Raw genomic sequence first — 21,594 nt, 5'->3', positions numbered from 1 at the left:
CGTACATTTATCCAACGAGGTTCACCGAGTTGGATAAATACGAAGAGTGCTGAAAAAATCAAGTTTTGCAACGAGTTCCATACAACATTTTTTGCAATTCCAAAAAACACACACTGAGTGAAATTTTAAGTCAAATCTACATGTATTTTGTCAATAAATCGTTTAAATCAAAAAATGTTGAAAAGTGTTACTTTTCGAAACAAGTGCTGAAAAGTTCAACTTTTCAGCACCCATTTGAGTGCTGGAAAGTAGAACTTTTCAGCATTCATTTTGAAAAGTGTTGCTATTCGATTCTGTTATTTTTGGTACAGAAAAGTAGGCTATTTCGTCGTTCAAGAATGACAGGAAAAGTGAGTAGTTTCACGACGGAATTGCAAAAAAAACTTTCTTAACTTATAGAATTATTTTCAACATTTTTTAGCCAATTTAAAAATGATAGTCTGTGTTTCACTGAAAATAGAGCAATTTATTAATATTCCACCTTGCCGTTATATGTTACAAGCCTGAAGATTCACCTTCTCGCGCAGAGTAAAGGCGCCGGCGTTAAAACTTTGACCAGCCAGGACATCAAATTTTGTGTTAGGTATATGATTATAAAGAAGCTCAAAATAGGGTAAAAATACAATGTAAAACACGTAAAAGACAAGCAAAATGTTAGTCATCAACAGTTTATGACACTTATTTTAGAATTGATTATGTTGCAAATTGAGTTCTACTGAACTAAAAAACATATGGACATCGCTCAACTTTCCCAGAAAAAAGTACTCAAAAAATCATGACGGTTTTCTAGCCAAAGTTAAGTTGGTGCCTTCTACTCATTTATATATTAATTAAAAATATAAATTTTCCGATTTAAAAAAATGCAGATTTTTTGTGAAGAACATACAGACATTGCCATGGCAATGCGGTCATTTGAGGTTATGTTGAAAATCGCCTTTTTTGTGATCGTCTAAATGTTTTTTTTTAATAATAACTATTAAACAACTACATGAAATTTTACAATTTTCAATACCAAGCTGTAAATCCTCTAGCTGGACGGAGTAGACCACATCCGGACAAAGTCCATTCAGTGAAGGCCGAGAAAATCAAATGCATTTTTTTTTATCAACATCCCCACACACGCACAGAAATTTGCTCTGAATTTTATTCTGAGTCGGAGGTCAAATAAAAAAGTTCATTTTTCGAGTGATTTCCTTCTCAGTGACGATGCAAAAAGACATCAAAGTCGAAAAAAGAAGCCTTGGGATTTTATACTGGGTCGAAAAATCTCACAATTATTTATTTTATTATTTATTATATAATGTACAATAAATTGGACCTGAAAATCAGTGAAATCATGGGACCATCCACAAACCACGATACTATTTTGGACATCTCAACCCCCCTAGTGAACAATCACCGTACCCCCCCCCCCCCCTAAATTGTCCACGTGGCCCCCATCCATATTTGACAAGCCTGATATATCCCAATCAATTGGTAATATTTCATTACAAGGTGGTCAAATATTTAAAAAAAAAAATCAAAATTATTCGCTCTACAGCATTGCCTTGGCGTTCTCGATTGTGAGATTCCTACTCGAAACTAAGTGTCCGAAGGCTTAATTGTTGAGGCAATTGCAAACCTCTTTTTACACCTTAGCTTCCATCCATCCCGGGATTCGAACTGACGACCTTTGAATTGTTAGTCCAAATGCCTTACAGCGACTCCACCGAGGCAGGACCCAGGGAGACGACTCCTACACCTGGACTGAGCTATCGACCTAACAATTTTTTAGGTTAGACCGGGGCCAACATTTACTTCCCCATCCGACGGAAGGCGTGGTCAGACAAATCTCGTCTCGAAAAATGCCACCGGGACCGTCTGGGATCGAACCCAAGCAGACTGGGTGAGATGTAACCAGGCTTACCCCTACACCACGGTCCCGGAGCACGATCAAAGATTAAAGTGTTCATTAATTTTTGTATTGTAACTTGGATTTTGAAACTTAAAGAAATCGAGTTTCAGACCAAAACTAAGATTTAATTTAATTTTTGAATATGTCTGCCACACATTTTTGCTAAAGTAAGTTAATATAAGTTTAGCTTATAAATGAAAAATAAACTACAAAATTAAGTTTTTGAAGAAAATTCTTAAATTTTGAGTGCATCATTCCATCTGCAGCCTAACTCGCACAGTCGAGCAAGCAGAATTTCCCTCCCGGAGACGCTCGATTTTCCTTCTCTATTGATTTTTCAACAGGTTTCTTCCGGTGGTGCTGCAGCAGCAGCAGTATTTGCACTTTAATTCCGTTCGACAGCTAAACGAAACGCTGCTCGAGAGGTGAAATATTTGAATTGTTCAAATCGATTCCGAATCGATGTTGTACCGCGGAGAAACCGACAAACGCGGTTATTTGAAGTTGGAGGTTTCGTCATCCAATAAAAGAGCACCAAAATTGGCCAGTGTTGCCGGCAATTGCGGCGCAATAATAGTCACGGTGTTACTTTGCCAACCGAAAACCATTAACAATTAAAATCATAATTGTGATTATGAAAACGGGGGGACCCGTGAAAAATTCAAGGACCTTTGCCAGATGAAAAACCTCGCCGAATAAAGTGCCCATAAAAGTATATGACCCATATTTTGGGCGGGTGGCCCTTCGCGGAGGGGCAAACTTTTATTTAAGCAACGCCTGGCACTTGGAAGTGTAGCTCTTCGGCAGTAAAACTGGTAATGGTAATTTTAATTAGCAGCTTTAAATTTAATCAATGCTTGCTGCTGCCCCCTGGAAGGGAAGATGGTCATGAGCTTTATTAGTACGCATCGCTTGGCGTGTTTTGGTGGGGTATAATTGGGGGGAAGTAATGTTTGGAAAGGAAACAAACTTGGATCGAAGTAGGTCGCGCAACAAGAAGGTCGTTAAATTTTCGCTCGCGTCATTTTCGCTAAAAAAAAAAGATTTTTCAGTGAAAATTGAAAAAAAGATTTATTATTCAAAGTCGTCGGTTAAGTTCCGTTCCGTGGTCATCCGGGTACCGTTGATTCTCCGAAGAAGAGGAGGAAAAATGAGTGTTTGCAAAAGACACAAACTCTTGCGGAGAAAAATTCAACTGATTTTTAAGAGTGTAGAGGAAAAGAAAATTCCGGATGTTTTACGGAGCGCCCGTTGGAACAACGAGACTTAGAAGATGGCTGTTGGTTCTGTAAAGAGTCCGATGGCGATGTTGTTGGAAACCCCGGCGCAGTCGGAAGCTGTTAGATGGATCGACTGGAACGGAATTAGTTTGCGGATGCATAGCAGAATGCCGGTGAGGAAGTTCCTTTTCTCTTATTCAAACGTTTTTATATTTGTCATATTTGTCGAGTCAACGACATTTTAAATTATTTTGTCAAAGTTCTGATTTCCATGACATACTTTACTTTTTTTTAAATTCATTGATTGATTTAAGTTCAATTCAATTGATTTAAGTTCAATTAAAGTACTTAAAAATTCTGTACTGTACAAAAATTTTCAAATGATGTATATTTTAAATATAAAATTATGAATTTGTTTTGATTTGAATTTGTTTTTTCTAATTTAATGTTTAAAAAAAAATTAAAAAAAGACGACAAACTATCGTTAACAAAATCGTATAATGAAATATATTTATATTCTGTTACGACACCTAATACAACAAAACAATTTTTATTCAGAGTAAAAATATTCATAAATCAAATCAAAAAGGCCTAATTCAAATTTAAAATAAAACCAATCACCACCATAATATATTTATTAGTATTGAAAATATTAAAAGTAAAAAGAGTATTTTGAGTATTCACAGCAGATGCAGTAATTATTAAAAGTCTTTAAATTACTATTAGTTTTATTAAAGACACTTCATCACTGCAATGCAATTTAAAATTATTGAAAGTATTTAAACTATTTCAAAGCAAAGCAAAGTATTAAATGTATTTAAAGTATAAAAAGTATTTAAAGTATTTATTTAATTGCATGTGTTGAACCTTCCCGGTGAGTTTGTACCTTTTCTGATGTCATTTTATTTTGCTTAAAAACATAGTGCTTTAATTTTAATTGGAAAAAAAATCAATGATCCTTAAGTGAATTGAATTGATGTTAATGAATGAAAATTAAACTAAATTCAAACGAAAATAATTCTTAAATTTAAAATTTGTTCTGTTTTTTTGATTATTGTTGATTAAAATGAATAATGATCAAGTTCAAGTTACACCTTATTACAGAAAAATATGCCTTTTTTTTAATTAAATTTTTTTTTCTAAATTGAAAAATGACGTTTACACAATTAATATAGATTTGAGAATATAAGTGAAAGTAGAGAAAACCATGATTACTTCGATTTGGTTTATATTTATATTTGTTTTTAAATATTAAAAATAAATATTAAAGAAAACTGCACCGAGTAATTAATTCAGAAACTGTATGCTGCTTTATGAATTAATCATATATTTAAGAATAAATTGAGGTATTGTAAACGTGTTTTATGTTTGATGATTTTTATGGCTTTTCAAAAATTTCTGTTCAAAGTTTCTGAACTTTAAAAAAATTTGCGATTCCTTTTGTAAATACTTACTTTTCCTATCCATCTTTGTACTAATAAACGACTAAAAAATCATCATTTTGCATAAATTGTTATATCCTATTTGTATCTTATTATTTTATTAATTTTTGATGTTGATACTTGAGTATTTCAGTATATTCAATCAAGGAATTAAGTATGCTGTCATATTTTTAATTTTTTTTTTGTACCAAATGTTGATTTCCTCAAAATGTTCATTCTCTAGTATGTGCTAAACTATTTCTTCCTGCTTCATTTGTAATTATTTTTTTGTTGTTTTTGATGCTGTTTCCTATCCATATTAGCAACTCAAGAAAACAAGTTTGCGAAGTTTTTTGGGGGAACTAAGTTTTAACAAGATTCGATATTCAACAAAACATGAAGATTAATTCATTTGGTGAGAGCTTTCCATTTTAATACAGGCAACTCTTCATATATTCTAACATATTTACAACTCATTAAAGACCAACCACGCCAATCTTACTATATACGCGGTAGGGTGTTCCCTTGGTCGTTCGCTGTGAGTTGTGGATTGCCTGCTTCTCTAATGAAGGTTCGACTAGGGGGGCATGCTTATTAATTTCTCGTCGCTCCATACCCTCAGTGACGTGATGGGAGCAAGGGCGTCTATACAAAGTGTCCCTACACCCGCTACAAATTTCCGGCGCTTGGGGAGGGAAAAGGGGTTTCTTTTTATTCTTCGCGCCGGTATTTGTAGCACTAAAATTCGTGCAAAAAAACTTATGCACGTGGGTGTACAGATTACGGAGTAAAAGATGATCGAATTGTTCACCTAGCGCTCACATGTGTTCCAGGACCAAGTTGCCTGCGGGTATGGGGATCATACATACATACATACATACAAGTAATGTTTGGAAAGGAAACAAAAACACTTTTCGGCGCAAGCGTCGTAAAGGGATGGAGCGAAAAAAAAACGATGTCCAGTCTTTGCAGGGGGAGCAAGTAATTTCTGTTTTTTTTTGGAGAGTAAAGATTTACTAACGGGAAGTTTTCCCCTAAAAGTTGAGCAGAATAAATTAAAATGTTAACAGCAATAAAGCAGTGTTCTGGATATGGCTGTTTTATTATATTATTGGCAGCAGTTTTTTGACATAATTTTAAATATTTTTTTTATTCATGTCAGCAGAATGTTGCTTTGAATGAAATTGTTGCTTTGTTGGAAACATTGATAAATAGTTCTTCCTATTTGCATTCAAGAAACCTAGCTTTTTTAGATTGATTTAAATACAGCTTACTTTCATTAATCTTTTATATGTTTGGTTATCATTCAGTCGTTCCAAGTTATGATTTTTGTTGATGCAAGTTTATGATTTATTATCAATGCTCTATTCACTTTAATTTAAAATATAATGATTTTAGATTGAATGATCAGTAATTGATTGTCAAATATCAGAAAATACTGTAAAACTTGAATTTCTGCATTTTTATACTAACAAAGTATTTTTTCCATCTTCCATCACAATAGTTTTAGGTTCACAAATCTGAAAAGTCGTAAAACTTAAGATTTGTTTTGATAGTTGATTGATATTTTGCAAATTTATTATAGAAACATAACTGAGCAATTCTCTACGAAATCGGTCTTTTTCTTAAATTTTAATTTTTGTATTTTTTAATCCGGCTGAAAGCTGTATGCCCAATGAAGCCATTTTGCATCATTAGTTTGCCCATATAATTTTTTTTTGTCAATAACATTCAATATTACGCCCTTTTAAAATGTTAGTCTTGGTTTAACAATTTTGAAAATATTTTTTTCGAAAGCATCGGAAAATTTCACGAATGTTTCATATTTTAACATTGAAAATCGGACCATTAGTTGCTGAGATGTCGACATTAGAAAATGGTGTGTTGTTTGGGTGGGACTTAGAAAACATCAATTTTCCTGTTTTTAAACCTTTGCATGGCAATATCTCAGCAACTAAGGGTCGTATCAACAAAGTTCGAATAAGCAAAACATAGAGAATTTTCTCAGCCTTAAACAAATATTTTTTTTCAAAGGTGGGCAAACATGTGCACTAATTTAAAAAAATGAAAAACTTCGACTATTTTCAAAAAAGTCACCTAAAAATGGATTTAACTTGAAAACGGTGCACTTTATCAAAATTGCACTAAAGTACTTTTTGATTGCAAATTTGATTTTACATCGAAAAATGAAGTTGAAAAATTTTTGCGACCAATTTTTCGATTTTTTGAAAAAATCAGTATTGATTCAAAAATTCATAACTCGCTTAAAGATTTTTTGCACAACCTGGAAATTTCTGAAAAGTTGGCCTTTTATGTCCTCTAAAACATATCAAAAAATAAAAAAAATTAAAAATAGTTTTTTTTTGCAAATCAAGTTTTAGTGACAAAAAGTTAAAAAAAAATCACCAAAATTTTTTTACCTTGTATCATTTTTTTTTTTTCAGTGTAGTCCTTAGCCATACCTACAACTTTGCCGAAGACACCAAATCGATCAAAAAATTCCTTCAAAAGATACAGAATTTAGAATTTTCATACATCATTTTTGTATGGCCAGCTGCCAAATTTGTATGGAAAATTATATGGACAAACTAATGATTGCATCTTTGGGCATACCGAAGGCACCAAAAAAGTTTCAGTCGGATGAAAAAATACAAAAAAAATCGAATGACCGAAATCTGAGAGAACTGCTCAACAGTGATAATATACACAGGAAAAAAATAATAGTAATATTCACATCAGAAACATTTTTACACATTGTTGGAAAATTACTCAAAACAAAAAAAGAGGAAATATTTAACCATCCTAATTTTCAACCTTACAAAATTCAGCATTTTTCACTCTTATATGCACCAAACATTTTGCAACACATTTTTTTTTATTTCAAGTTTTTTCTTGAATATATTTATTTTATGTTTATAAATTTTATATAAGGAAAAAAAATCTTCTATACATATGCCAAAAAGGTCGTTGCAAATAGTCAGCTTTTTACTCGTAAGGCTTTTGCAAAATTACATCAATGTTTCTGCAATTCTCTTGAGTATTGGCTTGAAAAATCAAGGGCTAATTATATATGTTTTCCAAATACCTAAAAAAAATATTGAAATAGACGTGCAATCATATGAAAACAATTTAAAATTAATTTCCCTGCGCTGATATTCATTTCTATTGAACCAACTAAAAAAAAAACATTCTTGAAACTTTTAACCTGTATATGCATTAGAATTATAATTAAGGTTGGCATTTGCAATCAAAACACGATTTGAATAGATTGTTTTGCAGCAACCTTAGCTTAAAACTGTAAACATGAAATAAAAATAAATTTGACTCTCCATTTGGTTATTCGAGTTTTTTTTCTTTGATTTTTTCTTCTCTAGAAATTTGCCAAGTATTGATACTTAGAAGTGCCCTAAAATGTGTTTTAACTTCAACGTAATTTGACTTCGTTTTATTGCATTCATTAGACAATTTTAATTATAAATCTGATGATATACTAATTATTATCGCTGAACCAGCCATTCTGAACTGCTTTCGTCAGGACGATGATGTTCTCCGTTTTCCAGCAATTAAAGACCATGCGCGCAAAAGCCATAAAGCACTCATACAACGTCACCCCGCTTTGCACACTCATACACACAAAAAAAAGAAAGGAAAACGCAACCCCAAAAACTCAGCTGTGCTCCTCGAGAGAGGGAAAATCCCTATCGCGCGGGAAAAACTCAACGTACAGCACACAGACACAGACAGCAGTCGGGGGAAAATCCCCCATTTTATTTCGTTCATACTTTTCCGACTTGCTTGGGGTGCCGTAGGAAAGGCTGATTGAAGAGGAACTTTGACGGGGGGAAGGGGGACGGGGAAAACGATGTCGTCATTTATCTTATGCTCAAATGAATAATGGCCGAGCGGGCCAACGGAGGAGAAACAAAAAGAAGAAGAATCAGCAGCAGCACAAAAAAAACGAGTTCTGACGGGGGTGGAAAAGTCGGAAAATGGCTGAGGCTTTCGGGGATGTTGTGTTGCTTGTTTTGTTGGTTTCATCCAAAAGGTGAGCCGTTCTGTGCGATATATCTCGCTGAAAGAAGTGCGATTTTCAGCGGGCAGATAAAAACGTCTGCACGTGCTTAAGGTGGTGGAGCTTTATTGGCACGGTTTTTTTTTGTTTCTTGGGTAGATTTGCTCTCACCTTTAAGGATTTTGCTTAACAAAGTGGACTGAAAATTTTCTTTTTTTTTCAATTTTCAGCTGGACTTCCGTACAAAGTCTACTCCGGGCACGATTCAGTCCTAGCGGAAAAGCGAAAGCAGCGACGGATACGAACCACATTTACGTCGGCCCAGCTGAAGGAACTGGAACGAGCCTTCCAGGAGACGCACTATCCAGACATTTACACGAGAGAGGAAATCGCCATGAAGATTGATTTGACCGAGGCTAGAGTGCAGGTGAGTTTCAAAAAAGTTAAACCTTAATAAATATGAAGAAAGTCTATTTCAGAAGACTTGAACAAATTTTAATATTTTGAACGGGATATTTGGTTTAATGTAACGGTATCCTTGTAATAAATTTAGCCTATTTTACAATTTAAATGATTCATAAGTAAAACCAAATAGTATCAGAACTCAAAATTCTGTACATAATTATCAAGTACAAGTTTAGAGCATCTTATTTGTATAAAATATATATTCACAACAAGTTGAACTTTTAAATTTTACAGGTTTTTGCTCTACTCTGTTTCTCAAATGTGTTGAATCGCTTCATATAGTAGAATAAATCTTTGTATTTAATTTTGAAAGAGAATTTCGACTACCTTGCAGTACTTTACTCACCAGGGTGTCCAGAATATGGGACTTTTTTAAAAACCTCGCATCACAGCTTTTTAAGGACTCTTGGTCAAATATGAGCAAAATCGGTCAACATTTACTCGATTGATACTCGAAGGTGAAGTTTGTATGGGGAAAATCGGAAAAATGTATGAAAAACCCAATATTCCTACTGTTTGTTCTGCGCCATGCGCTAATTCCATCCAAATATTCCCAAAAGTGAGATTCTCATTGGAAATTTAATGCTCCTCGACATACCAAAGCTGTAACACTGGATTCTGAAAAGTTATTAGCGATTGAAAAGTGTATTTTTTGTTTGAAAAACATTTTTTTCATCAGCTTTAGTCTTTAGGTTAATCTCAACCAATTGGGTACTAAAGCCCTATGTAAATTTTTATGTACCACGGTAAAAAAACACAATTAAAAACCATTTCTGATAACTTTTTTCATTTTAACACAAAAAAAAATTGGCAAGACAACATTTTTTCGATGGATCAAGTATGGTTTCCTTGGAAAGAGCTGTCAAGTAGGACCTTTTCTGTCAAGGTCCTTCTTGACGAGGTTAATTTTTAAAAATTGATTTAAAAATCCATTCTAAACTCTTTGTGGTCGTACAAAGGGTCATTGTACTCAGAAAAATAAGCTTTATCGCTGTAAAAAATAATATCAGCAATCGAAGCTTCATTTTAGGACCCAATCCCGCTCAAAATTGGTACAGATGCTTAAAATAACCCGAAAAGCCGTTTTCTGCTGGTGGAGTAAGGGGTTACTTTTTCTGGGCACCCTAATACTCACTCAAACCGAGAATACTTCTTTTGTATCGTCAACTGGAGCACATAACCAAATTTCTGAAAACTTAATAAAAACTTTTTGTTTTGCTTTTCTTACTTAGACGGACTTCAATTAATATTTTTCCATTTAGTGAATTTTCACGACAAAAAAATGAATTTTCGTGGCATGTCATTTTTAAAATTTTGGAATTATACGGAAATTTCACTGTGTTTAGAGCAATCTATTTAATTTTATCAAAAAACTGTGTTACTTAAGAATAATTGTGTCCAGATAAATTAATTCAAAAGTATGTAGAGGATAGCAGTATTTCTTTTATATAAGCTAGTTTCATATGTTTATAGAACCTTTAAAAAAAACTCTAGAATTCAAGATACAAAATGTAACCCTCTTAAAAATACATTAAAAAAAATCATGACATTATTTTGTTAAATTTTGCATCACTTTAATCCACGATTTAGCTTTTATAATTTTACTGAAATTTTATTTGGAATCTTCTAAAAAATCTGGAATTTTATTTGCTCAAATTTCTCAAAACGAATGACATCCTAATTGACATATTTACCAAAATTAAAATCAGTAAAATAATAGAATTAACATTTTGTTTGTTGACATGGTTCATCAAAAAAGAAATTTCAATATCTACAAAAAGTTTTGGCAAAATTTTATTCAAAAATATTATTTAAACATCTATTTATTGATAATTTCAAATAAAATAGAAACACTTAAAATGCTCATCAAATTTTCGCCCAACAGGTTTTGTATTTTAAAACAAATTTCATATCTAATCAAATATTTTTTCAACTCTCCTCACGAAACATGCTAAATTTTTTTTGATAGATAACACAAGCCAAGGCCGAGCTTCCGTGGCCGTGAGGTTACGGGTTTCGCCTTGTAAGCGGAAGGTGATGGGTTCGATTCCTGTCTGGCTCGGCAAAGTCAGATCCCTTCAAAGAGTAAATCTGCTCACTGGGAATACTGACCGGTAGGGGATGGGTTTCGACTAACGGCGTGCTGGATTTCCAATCCAAAGGTCGTGAGTTCGATTCTCGTACCGGGATGATGAAGATTTAAAAAAAAATAGTTTTTCTTGTATTTTATTTATATATTTCTGTAAAATTTATTAAATAACGTTGAACAATTATTTAATGGATTTAATAGAGTTTCATAAAACATTAATAATGTTTTTGCTGAAATGTTGCGTTTTAAACATACATTTTCATGCATAAACATCCTGAAAACCCCGTTATAACATGCATGTTACAACCAAAGCTTATTTCATTGAAAATTTTGATCAATTATCTACAATTTTTTAAACAATATTTATCTATACCTTTTTTTTGGTTTTAAAAAAAGTTTATTTAGCCATCGTTCGAGTTACAAACTAACATAACCTGCTCTTAACAAATGTTCAAACTATTTCCAAAAATAAACCTGATGTTTTTTCACTCATTCCACAAAATATGAGTTCTAACATTGCATGCCTCTTTTTCAACAATTAAAAATCTTGTGAATTGTTTAAATTTAAAAAATACAATGTTTGAATAAACTGAGGAGCAACTCTTCCACAAATTAAAACGAATTTCACGATATTTACCAAATTTCACGGCTAAGGGCAAACTTCATGGATTACGTTGCTTTCCTGAAAAATCACTAGCCCTAATTAGTTATATTGCAAGCTTGAAAATAAAATCATGCAAATATTCTTTTTCAAAATATTATTTAACACTGAAAAAATGAGACTTTTTCTATCTATATTTTTTTTGAAAACTGATGGAATATAAGTGACTGTTAAAAATCGTTTACTTTTTGAAGAAGTATAGTCATTTTTTAAATTAAAATTCACCTTATTGTTGCCGTGCCTTGATAACGAAGAATATTTTTGTAAATTTCTGGCACTTGATTAAAAATAAATTTAGAATGCAGTTCTTTTTCACTAAACTATTGATTGAATTTATCTAGGAATACATTTGTCTTAATCTAATAGTTTTCTCATATTTCTCTGTGCATTTTGGTTTTTCTAGTTCGAAATCATTAAAAAATATATAAACCTAGACATTGCTGGGATTCCTATCTTGTCAAATCAAGAGTTGTATCATTATAAATGATAATAATCTAAATGTTTACATGTATCTTGAAGCTCTTCAGTTGACCCAATCCATCAAAAGTTCATAAATCACCAAAAATGATGAATCCAGCACCCACTGCCCGTTCACACGCTTCTCACTTTTCAACTAACAAAATCTCCCACCACCCAAGTCCAAGTCAAGTGAATCGATTTGCCGCACTTGTTTCACGCCCTCTCAACAGAACTGAACCCTCGCCAAGTGCCGTCCCTAAATCCCGCACCAAATTGAAATTCGATACACTTGAAACTTGGTCGTGCTGCGCGACACATTGAGACATCATGATAATCATTGTCACCCTGTTGACAACTTAGCAGGAGGAAGGGCCGAATTCGATCGAGATCATAAAACAATCTAAAGCTTAAGGGGTGGGTGGTTTGTTCCTTGGGGAAAAGTTTCGACGTGGGAAACTACGTTCCACCAACGGCGATTCCAATTTGCTGCGGTGAAATATTACTTCCCAAAGAGGCTACCAAGTTGCCGGTAATCAATCATATTCTTTCCTCTTGTTCCAGCCTACTCTGTGTGGGATGTGAACTAGGAAGTTGCTAGCCTGCTACTTCCGAAGGAGATTTAGTGCGATTTGATGAAGTGGGTGTGTGTAAAAGTGGGTGATTCTTAGGTCACTAGATTGATGTAGTTGGGCAATGTTATTTTCATCTTAAATTTGCCGTAAATGTAAGGGATTCAATCTGGTCGAGTTCATCCAAAACACCTTTAAGGGTATAAAAACGCACCTGATCCCTCTTCTGTCCCACCATATATGACATGATTTTTATTGCTCGGATCATCAAAAACACGCCGTTTTTCGACCCGAGATTGTCGCTGAAAAAAAAGAGACGGTCTAGGTTCCCACCGTTTGCTCACGACCCTGCCGTGTCGAGTAGGGGTGACAAATTTACAACCCTCGAAGTTGCTCTTTTTTTACGGACCGACACATATTGCCCCGTGAAATAGGCAATCAAGTGGATGAGCCATAGATGGCGGCACTGTCGTCGTCCTTTCGCACTTAACCCATATGGGTCGAGCGCCTGAGAGTATGCAACACTGAGAAGACCTGAAAACGAGGTGCCATACCAGCTATGAAATATTGAATAGGGCACGTGTCATAAATAATGGATTTTTATTCGCCTCGCACCGCCTCTGGGCTGGGGGTCTCGCACCCAATCCCTAGGACCGTCGTCGTCGACGGAACGGTTCCAGATCGCCAGACCGTTGTGCGTGGTGCGTAGTGAGTGGTGGTCAGACAGATGGGATTTTTCCCTCGTTATCATTCCTTTTTTCTTGTTTTGGGATCAGGAAGTCGCACGCTGTGAGTGCCTTCGATGACGGAAGCGTTTTGTCTATCCCTTGGATCGCCCTGTCCAAAAAGGTAAAATTCTCACCCACTTCTTGGCTTGACTTTGTTCGCTGAGGGGCCGCCTCGTAGGGTGGTAGCAACTGGTGGAACGAATTTAATCAATCAAGACCGTGCACAGCCTCCTCTTTGGGTCTGGAAGTGGGTTGTTTTGGCTTCGAGGCAAGATGGCAAGGGATGGCAAATGGATTACATGATGAATCCGTCCCCTTCTCCCCGCTTGCTCCGGAAGGAGATCACGCTGTATTGTCTGATGTTTTGGCGGCTTTAGCGGGAATGTTACAAGAGTGGTTGAGATAATCCCGGGGTTGTGACGTCTTCCAACCAGGTGTCAATGGTAATTTATCATCGAATAGAGTTTATTTTTGCTGAAAATTGTTGAATAGCACCAAACAACTGCAATCTCCCAAAAAAATCCAGTAAAATCTCACATCGTAGTTTAGAAAGATACCCCGTGACAGGTGGTTCAGTCCCGTTACAAGTCACGTGCATCGTCACTGTCGCCGTCCTGATTGATGTGCAACACGCGTCACCATCACCCTCGTTGTGTTCGAAACAAAGATGCAATTTTGGTGCATCCGTTACGATGACTTTGACATTCGACGTTTAGTTAGTTTAGGCTCGTTGCGACACCTGTTTCGGGGGCATGATTCGATTAACAGGAAATCCCCGCGGGATTGATGGTGCTTAAACGTGACTGGCCGATTTCGGCTAGGAATAACTTGAGAACTGGTGGGGCGCACTGTGCAAACAATTTTAAGGTTATGTTGTTCTAAATTTAGGCTTCGGTCGCACAAAAGAAGCACAAACGCACTTGACGGAAAAGCCTATCCATTAGGGCGATCATTGTAAGTTGTACCCTTGAACCATTGTGTTTTGCCAGCATTACTGTACATTGTTATGTTTTAATTACATTACGACAATATTATTCCCAATTTTGGTCTGGAACCGTACAGCCAACTGGCTACGAAGAAGCAACCAAATAATGGTGGTCTCGGAGACAATGTTGGGAAGAAACATTATAGCCACCGTGGCTTTGAGACTAATGTAAATACTGGAGGGTGTCATCTTGGAGATTCTCCTATTTCACGGCTGAACAAATTTATATGGACTACTTTAAAGATAGCACAACGACGAAGAAATAAATATGTTCAATTTCAGAGCGTAAACAATGTATGAAAATAAGAAAGGTACAATTTTTATCACACAATTATGTTAAAAAGCAAAATGTGTGTTTATAGTTTTATCGAAACCAAATAAAAAACTGTTTTTCAACTTGTGATTTCTTAGAAGTTTGAGTTAAAAATAGTAGTTTATGCAACAAGTTGCAAAAAGAGGATTTTTCAGCACGAGTCGTACATTTATCCAACGAGGTTCACCGAGTTGGATAAATACGAAGAGTGCTGAAAAAATCAAGTTTTGCAACGAGTTCCATACAACATTTTTTGCAATTCCAAAAAACACACACTGAGCTAAAATTTAATGTCAAATTTTCATGTATTTTGTCAATAAATCGTTTAAATAAAAAAAAATGTTGAAAAGTGTTACTTTTCGAAACAAGTGCTGAAAAGTTCAACTTTTCAGCACCCATTTGAGTGCTGAAAAGTAGAACTTTTCAGCATTTATTTTGAAAAGTGTTGCTATTCGATTCTGTTATTTTTGGTACAGAAAAGTAGGCTATTTCGTCGTTCAAGAATGACAGGAAAAGTAAGTTGTTTCAAGACGGAATTGCAAAAATATATTTTTAGCTTCTTATCTGGATAAAAAGGGTTAAAGGTTGTAATAAATGTAACATAAGACCAGTTGGACAACGAACTTTGTATACACTTTTCGAAAACAAGCTCGAAAATCATTTGGGGTAAGTGAATTTTTACGCTCAAAATTAGCAAATTTTACGGAGACTTTAATTTAAAAAAAACTCAAATTCACGGAAATTCCATGGAACGTGAACAATGATAAAAATATCAGCGCTGAACATTTTTATTTGCTTCACTTAAAAAAAAATCGTATCATGCAAGAAAGAGAGAGAGAGTTAAATTTTTAAGCAAACTGTTCCAAAACTTAGCAAACCTTCTCACCTTGAAAAAAATTCAGATGAAATATTCGCTTAATAATGCTGAGAAGTTTTATATGAAAATGAGCATAATTTTAATTTTTTTGCTGTTTAATGTTTATTGAATTCAAAAAAATATTTGACACTCTTTTCGAAACAAATGTGTAAAGAAACTTGAGTGTTTCAACCTACCTTTCCAAAATTTTGTTAAAAAAGGTTCAAGGAGTTTGAAAAATAATCAGAACATCTTACTCATTGAGTCGTTTACAAAACTCAAATAACGCTTGTAAGCCGTTTTCAATATGTTTTGCAATGTTTATTTTCTTTTACATTCAATTTGCTATAATTTTTGACTTCTTGAGCAATTCTTTACGAAATCGGCCGATTTCGACCATTTTTTTTGTTTTTTTTTTTATTTGGCTCAAACTTTGTGGGGGCCTTTTCTATGACCAAAGAAGCTATTATGTGTCAGTGGTTCACCCATACAAATGTTCATGGAGATTTGTGACTTATATGGGTGAACCAAAGATCAGAAATCACTCACTCATCGCCGAATGAAACTTTGCCGACTGTAGCGCGCAACCATTCGCGAGTGAACACGACCAGCTTCTTGGTCCGTCGACCCGAGTCACTAACAAATGTGTTCAGAGAGGCGAGATCTATAGATTTTGTTATAACAAAATACCAGCGAGGTGCTTACTTGGCATGCACTACAACAGTTTGCCGTCAATTTATATTTGGCATGGTGGTAATTGCTGTCAAATGTGACTTTGATGTTACAAAATTGTGAAACCTTTTTGATAACATTGATTTTAATAAACGATCAAAACAATATTTCGAGTCAACTTTGAGTGAAATAGCGCAATCAGTCTCTCTGAGCCATTCGCTGTACTACACGATTGGAGTGAGAGAGAGAGAGAGAGAGAGAGAGAGAGAGAGAGAGAGAGAGAGAGAGAGAGAGAGAGAGAGAGAGAGAGAGAGAGAGAGAGAGCAAAAAGAGCGTATTCAGTAGCGAATGGTGTGGAAGTGACTAACTGTAGGATATAAAGCAGTTTTTTCGTCGCGTTAGATTTGTGATCGTGAGTGAATTAGTCTTTTTGGAGCAATAGTATATTTATTCTACAAATCAGGCTAATAACCATAAATTTTGTTTTTTTTTAAATATTTTTTTGTAGAATTTGCGACGAAGGAGAAATTAGATTGGATACACAAAAATGTTGCATTTCAAGGCTTTTCACGGAAAGTACGTGAAATCGTGAAAATACACTACCTGTAGTCACAATGTATATGTCTCATATTACATATATTATTTTATATTATTTTTAAAGTATTTCTTAAACATTAGTATTTGCAATAGGTTTCATTGCATGTTATTTTGACACGGAAATTTTCACATTAATGAAGTCTAATTAAAGTCTCATAAGAAATTTTAACTCATAGAGTATAATGTTGTTGTTGTTGTTAATTCAATTATTTCTGGCAGCTTTAACCTTTTTGGTGATTCGCTGCCCTACATCAGAGATTATAAAATTTTTCGAATCTGATATTTATAAATTCAACTGCATATCTCTTTTAAAATTCAATTAGGTTCAATCTATGAGAAAATAACTCCCACAAGTATAAAATTGCTTTTTTTGGATTAGGCGGTTAAACAAAAAATAATACAAAAATGACTTTTTAAAATCACTTATAACTTTTCAGGTTGAAGTTGTACAGCTTTGGTCTATTCAACAAAGTTGTAAAACATAAAATTTTTCTTTGGGAATTTCGTTTTGAAGAAAATTTAAATGAAAACAGCACAACCTGCTGGACAAATCATAGGAAAACTAGTTTCATTATACATTTTTCTGATGTTTCTCCTTCAAACTTCACCCACGAGTATCAGTGGGTTATTGTTGACCAATTCTGCTCACATTTGGCTCAGAGGCTAAAAATAGGCCAGGGAACAACATAAAGCTTGTGGAGCAAAGTTGTGTAACAAAGTTTCATATTTTGAGCATCATGAAATCAAGTATACTTTTTATAAACTACAGATACTCAATCAAAACTACTTGAAACAAAATACAAATATGATAACAAAATTCCAAAATAATAAAAATCCTATAACTTAGAGCTGCACCGTCATCCAAACATTCCCATAAATCCAAACTGTCACTTTTCCCCGACCAGTAACTCTTCGTTTCCCACTCGATTTTGATTTATTTCAATTATCATGTTTTGTGCCCTGATGCAATCTGCTCTCTGCGGGAAACCACCAGCTCTGACCACCAGACCCGGACCGCAAATAAACACAGATTTGTTTTAAAATATTCACTGCACCAATGCACCGAGTCTGTACCCCAACACACCTCGACCCCCCAAGTTATTCCCATCAACAACCTTTCCGTCCAATCGCGTCTGAAACACACTCGTAAATAATTATTTGCGCCCACTTCCAACCTCCCGAAAGTGATTGACTCGCCATCAATTTATCGCACGCCCAGTTCAATAAACTACCTCTGGTGTTTTCCACCAAATAAAAAAAAACACACAGCAAAAAAATGCAACTAGTGACCATCCCCAACTTCACCCAAATCACCACGCTCCCATGTTGTCACCTGCCGAAAATACATTCCGGTCCCAATTCGAACAACAACATAAAAAAACTGTTGAATTGTTTTCCCAAAATTCCAATTTCATTTCACAAATGGAAATATATTGGATCAGGTGTGTCACCCGGGGGCAGAATCGTGGGGGGTGGCAACTTAAAACAGTGCACCGAAAATTTTAATATCAATAATCGATTCGCATCAGCGCATCATAACTCATAACTCGCTGTTTGTGTGGCTGCGTGTGCACGTGAGAGAGATTGAGTGGGTGGATCCTCCCACCCACCTGTCAAACGTAGCGAGTAGGAGGGGGAAGGGAGTGCGCTTTTTGTTGACAAACAATAATGCGTATTGATTAATGGAGAGAGCAGAGCGCAAAGTACTGACTGTTTGCTGGCGTCAACTTTTGCGCCGGATTCCGTGTGCTCGCTGCACCGGGAGTTGGAGTCGGATTCGCGGCAGCGCGTTCTGTTGGATATAATGTGGCGTAATTGAATTGGAAATTCAATTCAATTTGCAATTTTCGGACCGATTTTCGCACTGGAAGCCGAGGTTGTGTGTGTTTGGAACTTGAGGATGAGTGCCGATCGGTTGCAATTGAAGTGATTATGGAACTGTTTGGACGATGGGTGGAAATTTTTGAACAAATAGTTAGTTTCAGTCATCTTTTCTTTTTTTGTAAATTTAAGACATACATATTATGAAATTCTGTCATCAGGGGTGACATTAGGTCTGGGGGTTTAATTTGGGTAATACACAAATGCTGAAATTTGTCTGACTCAATCTCACCTCCCAAAAACAATGTCACCCATGAGACGGTACTTTTGAACAGTTTGAAAATTTAAAGAATTCTTGAAACAGGCTTAAAACATATATTTGAATATTCAAGCAGTTATGAACATAAATTTTATGATAAGGCTAATACAAAAAACGTACGAAAAAATTAGGGGAAAACATATTTAAAAAAAACTTCATAATTTCAAAGGAATTTTAAGTGCAATCAACTGAAATCAATTTAAAATGCATTCCCCTGCGTTTAAATCATTTTCAGCGTGTTTGGATTCATTAAAAATCTTTTTTCAATTCCGTCGTGGAACTACTTACTATTCCTGTCATTCTTGAACGACGAAATAGCCTACTTTTCGGTACCAAAAATAACAGAATCGAATAGCAACATTTTTCAAAATAAATGCAGAAAAGTTCTACTTTTCAGCACTGATATAAGTAACACTTCTCAAAAAAACATTATTTAAATGATTTATTGACAAAATACATGAAAATTTGACTTAAAATTTCAATCAATGGGTGGAACAACGATTTTTTTAAATTGCATTTTACACTAGTTTGGTTGTTTTATCATTAATAGTTTTCAACAATTGTATGATTAAAAGCCGGCATTTTTTTTGCAAAAATAAAAAAATCTGTGGTGCTTTACATTGAAAAAAATCAGAATTCAAATAGTAGTTTATGCAACAAGTTGCAAATCTTAATTTTTTCAGCACGCGTTGTATTTATCCAACTCGGTGAACCTCGTTAGATAAATGAACGACTTGTGCTGAAAAATTCCTTTTTTTGAAACTTGTTGCATTAACTACTACACTCAACCCCCTTTGGTTGGTCACTTTTTCGTTTGACACTTTTTTAGTTTGTACCCCGTTGGTTGGTCAAAGTCAAACTAAAAAGTGACGAACTGTCTCTTTTTACACGGCGCTCACGCACACTATCAAAACAAACGTTTGATAGTGTGTGTGAACTCCGTGTAAATGGGGTGTCAAACTAAAAGGTGACCCCGTTCGTTTGACAACAGTTGGTGTCAAACCATCGGGGTTTGAGTATATTTGAATTCAGAACTTTTTCGATGTATAGCAACACTGATGTTTTTTTTGCAAAATCTTTGGACTTCTTTAAATCTTACAATTCTTGAAAAAAAATTTAATTAAAATTTAAGTTGGATTTAAAGACATCTATTGAATGTTTTTCCAAAGTATATTAAACTTTTCCATCTATTTTATCAAAGTAAAAAAAAACAAAAAAGAAACTGGTTAGAAATCATGCAAATAACATATTTTCAACCGTAACCAATTTACTCATTTTTAATGCGATTTCCAGAACACTCTGCCAATCAAAATAACGCTGGTCTGCTGCTCAATATTTTAAAGGCACTTTTGAAAAATAAATCTTTTTTTAATCAAGCCACTAACTCATTCAATATTACTGTAAAATACTTCCGCAATGTTTTGATAAAAAATAAAATTGAACATATTGCAACTCATCATCAACAAGCTCAAGAATGGTAATAATTCATTTGGAAATGATAACATACTCTATGTGTGACTTTTATCTCTAAAAATGTATGTATTCACATCTTTTTTTGAACAATTTCACACATTCTTCATTAATTAAGGTAAAATTAAATCAAACTTTAAGTAACATTCACCAATCAAACTATTAAACCTTGAATCAAAGTTTTTTACAAAAAAAAACAATATTTAAAAAATATGGCTCGGCGGAAAAATGCATATTCATCAGGACGTAACAAAAATGACCTTTTAACGGGCATTCAAGGGTTTGTTCCGGTGGGCGTATTGAGCCCAAATCCAAAATATGAGCTTGATTGGACGTAACAGGAGCTAGCGCTTAGCATTTGAATTTTAAATGGGATTTAGCCCGTACAACTGATTTTTTCAAAAAATTTCAATTTTGCGGTCAAAAATTGCGGTTTTTGTAAAGCATTGCTCATGTAATTTTCTTATAGTTATGTATAAAATGTGAAAACTAATAGAAAATGATAACTTCACCGGATCCTGAAAAAAATCATGTTTTTTCACAACATATTTCTTAAAAGACTTTATGTAAAAAATGTGTGATTTAACATAAGGAACTGGTGGAATTTTCACCATATTTATTGAATTTTAAATTTTTACGCAATAATTTAGGTAAAATTACATAAAAGAGGTAATATTCAACCATCGACGGTTCCACCAGCCAAAATTCTACAGTTTTTGTAATAAATATCATCAATTTCAATAAGGCAAAATAACATCAAGTTAAGACATCAAAAGTTTTATTAAATCATTGATTTCGTAATTCATATATTTTTCTATAATCTTTAAAAAGGGGTGAAAAATAACTCCTCATTACAAAATTTATGATCTCGTTAAAAATATAAGTATTAATTTTTTTTAATATTTGCTCATCCAAGCAACATAAATACCAAATTGAGTTATCTGAATCATTTTTTCAAAAATGTTATAAATACTTAATTTAAATCTATAAGCAGAAAAATCTTTTTGAATCACTTATGAGGGACTATAATTAAATGATTAAGT

General features: G+C 34.2%; 1 protein-coding gene across 2 annotated transcripts in view; it reads left to right on the top strand.

The window, feature by feature from the left end:
• LOC120414977 (paired mesoderm homeobox protein 2B-like) overlaps window positions 1–21,594 on the top strand; it is a 62,130-nt gene that overhangs the window by 14,777 nt on the left and 25,759 nt on the right. For both annotated transcript variants that reach the window (XM_052708180.1, XM_052708181.1), the window contains exon 2: window positions 8,778–8,974. In XM_052708180.1, coding sequence (XP_052564140.1) covers window positions 8,778–8,974 — 197 coding nt within the window. The remainder of the gene's footprint in view (window positions 1–8,777; window positions 8,975–21,594) is intronic.

This window comes from Culex pipiens, chromosome 2, assembly GCF_016801865.2.
Source record: "Culex pipiens pallens isolate TS chromosome 2, TS_CPP_V2, whole genome shotgun sequence".
Classification (NCBI taxonomy): Eukaryota; Metazoa; Arthropoda; class Insecta; order Diptera; family Culicidae; genus Culex; species Culex pipiens.
The sequence above is the reverse complement of the archived record's forward strand: the minus strand, read 5'-3'. Positions and strand labels throughout refer to the sequence as shown.